Here is a 7,369-nt window from a genome sequence, read left to right as displayed (position 1 = left end):
GGCTTTGTCTAGACAGTGAATAATGGGAGACACTGAGCAGACATCAGTGGTGTGTTTATGCTGTTTACACGACCACTGATGATGATGATGTTGCCTCAAGTTTCAGAACAAACCAGCGTGCACAACTACAGCAGAAACACTGAGCTTTTCCCTGTCATGACTTGTAAGGTTGAAAAAGGGCCTTTGTCTTCCATGGAAACAGAGCTTTGTGACGGCCATACGACACTTTACACACCGCTTTGCACCGTTTAATGCAAAAGCATCCAGTTTAATATGGTACAGTCCAGAGTTGATGTGGCCCAAACAAGAAAAACCATCAGATGAACAACTTATTCACTACCAAGATTTTCTGTTGACAGTCATCACAGGCTTCACTGGAGCTGTTGGGGGTGAAATGTGCCAACAACAGAGCTACAGAGAGTAAAATAGAGCTCCTCACTACCAGGTTTTCCATGATGGTTAGAAATCTGGTATTAGATTGATACTGCTCCAACTAGCGGGTCTGTGCTAATTTGCGCTACAGCTCTTATTGTTTCTCAATGCTGAATTTCCCCCAAAATGTTTCACGCTGTTATTACAACAACAGTCTGGGTCATCCTGGATCATTTCTTCATTTGGTGAGATTCTCAAATCAATTCCAGTTTACTTGAGTTGTTTAGGACATACCAACGAGTGAGGCAAGTCTGAGAGTGACAGCAGAAAGAAAGACAGAAAAAAGAAAGAATGGAACAAAATAATTTTGGTGGCCTGTAGCTGGATGTCTGTTGTCGCAGTTTTGTGTCTGAACAAAACTCCCCCGAAAGAAGCACACTGACATCTTCTTGATTATGATATCAACATATACGGGATAGCAGTCTCATTTTATGTTTCATTTTAGCGTTTAATTCAAGCTCAAACTACTTTTGTGGAAAAGTTGTGACTATTTACACCTCATGAGTAAAAGAGGGAAAGACAAATGATACACAATGGGATACAAGTGTCATTGATTTGTGGGGATTGCTATGGTAGACGCTGGCTTCCACATATGTGTGTATTTTCTTCTATGTGTTATGAGGTGAGAGAGAAACGGGTCGTCAGTTAAAGGGAAACCTGAGTGACCTGAGTATCGTTTGACCTCTCTCAAAGTACGTAACGCCACCTAGTGGCCAAATATGAAACCCGACCGACTTCTAAACGGCTCCAAAACAGCAGAAACAACATCCCTTTTTGTTTTTGATTTATAAAAAAAAAAACAGCCCAAATACACCATAATTAATTTCAGTTTTGCAAGATTTTATGCAGTACAACAGAATCTACCTTTATAGATACTAACTACCTGTTTTTCCCCCTCTTTTGTCTTTATTTTATTTGTCCGGTGGCAGATGGTTCTGCATTCTGACTTGAGAGCTTGTGTAACTTATCTATTGCGAGTAAAGACACGCGGTCAAACACTGAGCTGAGTGTGCTCTTTACTTATTTGTAATTTCTCTTTATTACCACTAACAGCAGCTATTTGCCCACCCCAAGCCTACCGGGAGTTGGGCTAAGCTGTTTTCTTTGTTGTCTTTTTTTTTAAGTAAAAAAAAACAGAAGAAGAGCTGGTACCCTTCATTAAAAAGATCATATGTCAATGAAAGTATTTTGATTTACTGGTTTGATCAAAGTCCCATCTACTAACATGAAGGCGGTCATGTTTATGACCTGTACTGCAACCAGCCACCAGGGGGAGATGAAGATCTTCCTCTCGGAAGCGTGGAACTGGGAGTGACTGAACGCTTTCCCGTAAATTCTTAGTGATAGATTTCCATATGAGGAAGAACTGTGAGATACGCCTTAATCTTCTTACATGGCGAGGAAGCCTCACAGCGCAGTGGACCGTTGCTGAATTACTTTGCTGTTATCCTAGGAATATTCATGATGTTTGTTTCAGCTGAGTTGATGCCATGATGATTTTTATCCTGATTATTTTGGCACCTATTGCGACCGCAGGCGCTCTTCCTGGTATGACAAGCCGATGTGTGAACAGCTTGTATATTTATGAACTTGTCTTATACAAGCAATAACTCTTTTTCTAACTTTCTATGTTGTTAAACAGGTCTCAGTCTTGATTGTACCAACGATTTTGATGGATCGATTTCGTGCCAGTTTGACGCACTAAACTGTAGTGAATATTATGTCTCCGTGCGGAACATCTACGTCCATGAGTGAGTGTTTAACCTTCCCCTTTCTCAAGAATCAGTGTGTCATGTGTTTCACCAAGTACTGTGATAATATGTGCTCATGGCACCAAGAGGGGCAACTCAGTTGTTGTTGTTGTTGTTGTGGTGCTTGTAGATCCTTTTTCTGAGGCATGATAGATAACTCATTACAGCGATTATTACGTCGTTATTACACGAAACGCAATGGTTGTTATTTCAGTATTCTAGGGGTATTCAGTCAAATTTTAGATAGGTGGACATATTGGCTGAGTACTCAGTTTTCAATGCTGCATCATGACACGAGTAAGAAGTAGTCTCGCATGTAGTGCTGACAAAATCGACCCACAGACACTCACTGGCAACTTGAGTATTGTCTTGTAAAGTAATTTTTGTCTTTTATTGTCATTATAAAGAAGAATGATGAAACCGGATACTAGAATTAAACTGGCCTTGCAACACAGTTGTGCAAGACTGCTTCTTCCTTCAACTTCAACATTTTAACAGAGAACTTAGAGCAGTATTTTTGCTCCTGGTCAACACAATTCAAACACGCACACATGAACACACAAAATGATGCAAATCAAAAAGCATGTATGTCATTGTGTATTCCACAGGGAGAGCCTCTGCGCCGCCAAAAACTGCACCATCAGAAGCTGTTGCTGCTCCGTGGAGTTGAAAACGATATTGGATGAGAGACTTACAGCGACGGTTCTGAAAGGGGGAGAAAGTGTTGCGTCCAAAATCATCAGCATTACAACCAGCAGTGAGTCTCCCCTTTTTAAGCATACAAACAAGAGTCCTTCTCGTGAAAGTGAATATTTATTTACCCCAATGTAACGATGTGAACTAGCATTAAGTAAGTAATTAAGATTTTTCCCAATGGAGGAAGTGGTGAGTCCATAAATGGTAGAGAATCAGAGGCATTCCCCTGATGTTTCCCGTCTCTGTTCTTCCGCAGTGAAGCCTCAAGTCCCAACAATTGTCTCAGTGAAAGAATCTAATGGGAACTTCCAAGTTGTTTGGAGGACAAACATTCAATCCCACTTTGTCAGTGAAAGCTTGAGTGCTACGGTGACTTACCGTAAACAAGGAGACACAAAAGAGGTAAGAGAAATTAAACAGACTTACTTTGCAGTTTGGATATTGGAGGGTGTGTCAGCTAACACTGCAGTAGAAAATAACTGGCACAGGGACTTAAAAACACTGACTATACCTGACAAGTATCTGGCTTATAACATCAACAATATCAGACAAACTACAGAAGCTCATGTCAGAGGATCTTTGTCTGAGGGAATTAAAAAAAAAAAAATTGCACCCAACTGAGAGGTATTTGATCTTACAGTGGCAATTTTGTCATTGCACATTTTTCGTTCATGTCCAAGTGTTTCTTTTTGCCCTAAATGTAGCCTTACAGAAAACCTTAAATAGCTAATTCATTTAATCAGTCTGTCCCTAAAAATCCCAATTCACATTGAGGTCATGACATATGATATAAAGCAAAATAACCTCTTATTCCAGCATGATGAAAGACAAAATGCAGAGAAAGATGATAACCTAGTTTTACCTGACAGAGTTTACCTTTTGTCTTTTTAGGTATCTGAGTTCATCAAACCAAGTACATATAAAGGACAGAATTACTATGAAATACTGGGTAAAAACCTGGAGCCAAGCACGACATATGTGGTGAGCGTGAGAAGCTTCTCGATGTGGAGTAATCTCACCAGCGACAGCAGTAAAGAGTTTGGATTCAAAACTTGTAAGTGTTTTCATTATGTGGATTATATTCCTGGACTCTTGTCCTCGATGTACTAGAGCTCACTGCCTGTTTCTACGGTTCATTTGATACTCCAGAATATCCTGTTAAAATGAACACACCAATTTATGAGAAATACACCCATTTGCCTCCCCAGAGCCAGATAAGAACCAAGTTACCCTCCTCATCAGGGAGCTGACTGCTAGTTAGCTTAGCATAATGAATGGTCGCGGGTGGGAGTTTTAGCAAACCTTAATTAAAAGCCTCCTAGAGTTATCTTTCAAGCTAACGTGGACATGATGTGTCTCTGTATTTTATCATTTCACAGCTCCTTCCCGTAAAGCTCTGCTACTGGCTGTTATCATAAGCCTCAGTATCCTTGCAGCCATCCTCAGCGGCGCTGTATATGGCTGCTACGTCACGTAAGTTTACACGCATCTTTTAAGAATAATAAGAATAAGAATACTTTATTTATCCCACACTAGGGAAATTTAAATTGTTTTGTCAGAGTGGATTAAAAGACAAGATGATACCTCATCTTTGTAATTCACACAAATTCTTCATTTGGTTTCAGGCTGAAAAGGAAGTGGTGGGACTCAGTTGGTGAATGTCAGAGTTTTGGACATCTTGATATAATTCCAAGGAAGCAAGAGGTGAGACATTTTGTTCTTTGTCACACTACAGGAAAGTCTGAATGTCTAGATCAAATGTTTTTCCATATACACTGGCAGTCTGAACAAGGCCATCATGCAGGTTTTGGAAAACAATTTCAGACATTTTGTTTTCAATGGTTAAATAGTTAATGCGTGATTTGTATTAAATCCTCAGGTTTTGAAGGTGATCCCTCCCATCATCTCATCTGTCTGTGTTGAGCCCCTTGTTCCTGATGACAGCAAACCATGGTTAGTAGGGCTCTGAGGGGGAAAAAACTCCACCCCTTCTCTACAAAGCCAGAGAAGAAGACAGTTACTCTTCTCTGTAGATGTAGTTGGGAGCTAAAAGGGCTCGTTAGCTTAGCTTCATGACTGGTGAATAGTGGATGGAGAGTAAATCTTCCTTCAGTAAAAGGTTATGAAATACACTTTTCTCGAAAACAACCTTCGTTTACACATACAGTTTGGGTTGTGCACCACATTCATCATGACAAAAAAACATTAAAACTCCCAACTCTAGTTATCTTGATGCATTCAAAGACCAGGTTGGAGAAAAATATAGTTTAGGACCTTTGACTAAGGTATGCTAACCTGCCCATCCACTACCATTCATTGCGCTATGCTAACTAGCATTTACCTCTTCTCTGCACAAACACGGAAGACAGAAGGTTATCTGTCTTCTTGTCAGGCTCTTGGGAGAATTACAAAGACTATTTCCTAAAAAGGTGGTTGGTTCTTTAAAGAGTTAGCCTCTGTGTGACTGTCTTTGCTTTGGTAAGCTGTGTTTGTTCTGTGTGCAGGTCAAAGGAGTCACTAAAATACAACAGCACTGAGAGCCTTCAGGAAAGCAGTGGAATCAGCACCGGCTCCTCCTCTGTCACTTACGCTGACACAGAACCGGCCAACATTATAGCAGGCGTTCAGGATGCCCTCAGTAAAGTCTTGATCAATATCAGCCCAATATCAGTATCACCTGTGACCACCAACCTGCTGACAGAAGTAAACAAAGTCAGTGGTTTGTTGTCCACTCCCTACAATCCCTGTGGCGTTAGAGCCGACGGTGTAAATTCTGAATCATCTGAACTTGGTAACCAGACAGGTTCCGTCATCACTCCAAGCGGTCAGGTAATGAACGATGTTTTCCAGAATCAAAACCAAGCTGGAATGCTTTGTGATTCTTCTTACCGTCCATGTGAAGGTGACATGGTGACCTGCCCTGACAGGCAGGCATGGGTTTGTCCACCTCCAACACAACAAGATATCATTTTACCACCAGCAGGTTTATCTCCCATGCAGATAGACATGTCATATCAGGTGAGCAGTGGAGAGTCTGCCGAGATTTCTCTCACACAGGAGGTCAGGTCGTCCAGGATCTTGAGTGGCAGAGAACAGGACTCTGTTGATGATCGCAGCAACGGTGTTACGCTGGTGGATGACAACTACCTGGCATTTCAAGCTTTGGTGCAGCAGCCTGACATGTTGTTCTCAGATCAGAAAGGAGGGGAGGAAGTCCCTGAGGATTCATCCAACCAGAGCTCCAAAAGCATCTTCAACCCACTTTACTTTAATGGGACTCAGGGTGGTCAGTTTATCCCTACGCACCACGGAACTTTGCTCTATTTGATACCTGCTGATCAGTCGGCGCCAGTAATCACCGACAGCAGCTACCACGTTATGTAGCATCGACAGTTTTTCTTTCGTTTTTGACGGAAGTTTCGTTGTATTCACTAAGAAACACGGTTGAGAAATGAGATGTCGGCCCTAACGGCATGCACATCTGTAAAAAGGTTTTTGATCATGTCACATGATCTTTATAAGCTGAGAGAGTTTACCGAGACTTTCTTTAAATTTAAAATACATTTTAGAACAACAAATGTGCTGATAAATGTCACGTGACATGATCAAAATGATACATAAGAGCAACTAAATGGATGCTGCTCAATTGGAACTTTTTTTCAAGTTTGTTACAGATGCTTTTATTAAGATTTGTTGCTTTTTGTTGAATAACAGGATCAAAAGGTGTTCAACTGTGTACTGGATGACATTGCTGCATGAATTGTTGAAAGTAAAACAACACATTTGTAAGTAGATGATAACAAGCTCTTGACTCAGCTCATGTACTTGGATGTGCACCTGGGATTCAGCAGATGTTGTTTGTTCTCATCGGCTCAAGGAATCACTATTTTTCAATGTTGCACAAATGCTTTGAACTCACTGAAACTTGCCAAAGTTATTGTCCCATGGCTCTTAGTGCTGTGTCTGAAACAAGAACAGCAATCATGTTAACTCATGATTGTGTCATAACTTCTGTTGAACTGGTGGGTCACTTCCACAGAAACAAAACATTCCTTCTCAGAGATGGTTCTTGTTACTTAAAATAACACTTTTCTCCAGAAGCAAAAGACAGAGAAGATATGGAAGACGTAGAGAGGGCATTACAAACTGTAAAATTACTTACTGTATTACTTTGAATTAAAGGTCTATCATTGTGGTATAGATGTTTTTTTTTTATTTTTCTCAATGTCTAAAAATGTATTTTATTAAAGCAATTACACACACACACATATAATATACTGTATATATATATATATATATATATATATATACACACACACACATACATGTACACATATATACATATATGTGTACATGCATCAATTGTCAGGGAGGCCAAGTAATTGCTGCTAGCCTCTATAACCCTAGGCTCCTTTTCAAGACCATCAATTTCCAAATCCACCATCCTCCTCTCACTGTTGAAGGAGCTTCTATTGAAGGATGTGAATCCT

At 40.4% G+C, this 7,369-nt stretch overlaps 1 protein-coding gene across 1 annotated transcript; it reads left to right on the top strand.

Annotated features, from left to right (window-relative positions):
* Positions 1 to 1,774: 1,774 nt before the first annotated feature.
* Positions 1,775 to 7,077, top strand: LOC147269615 (uncharacterized). The gene is made up of 9 exons (XM_086195367.1): positions 1,775 to 1,980; positions 2,075 to 2,183; positions 2,792 to 2,940; positions 3,136 to 3,281; positions 3,771 to 3,933; positions 4,259 to 4,352; positions 4,505 to 4,583; positions 4,759 to 4,832; positions 5,384 to 7,077. Exons 1-9 carry the CDS (start codon positions 1,923 to 1,925, stop codon positions 6,261 to 6,263), a joined length of 1,752 nt encoding a protein of 583 aa, XP_086051493.1. The 5' UTR covers positions 1,775 to 1,922; the 3' UTR covers positions 6,264 to 7,077.
* Positions 7,078 to 7,369: the final 292 nt, after the last annotated feature.

The sequence above is a fragment of the Aulostomus chinensis genome, chromosome 2 (genome assembly GCF_037954235.1).
Source record: "Aulostomus chinensis isolate RoL2024-O1b breed Wild chromosome 2, RoL_Achi_v1.0, whole genome shotgun sequence".
NCBI lineage: Eukaryota > Metazoa > Chordata > Actinopteri > Syngnathiformes > Aulostomidae > Aulostomus > Aulostomus chinensis.
This window is presented reverse-complemented; position numbering and strand designations above follow the sequence as displayed.

Coding starts and splice junctions, on each gene's coding strand:
- LOC147269615 (XM_086195367.1), top strand. CDS start 1,923: ATGATGATTTTTATCCTGATTATTTTGGCACCTATTGCGACCGCAGGC. Junction 2,184..2,791: donor CGGAACATCTACGTCCATGA/GTGAGTGTTTAA, acceptor TGTATTCCACAG/GGAGAGCCTCTGCGCCGCCA. Junction 2,941..3,135: donor CATCAGCATTACAACCAGCA/GTGAGTCTCCCC, acceptor GTTCTTCCGCAG/TGAAGCCTCAAGTCCCAACA.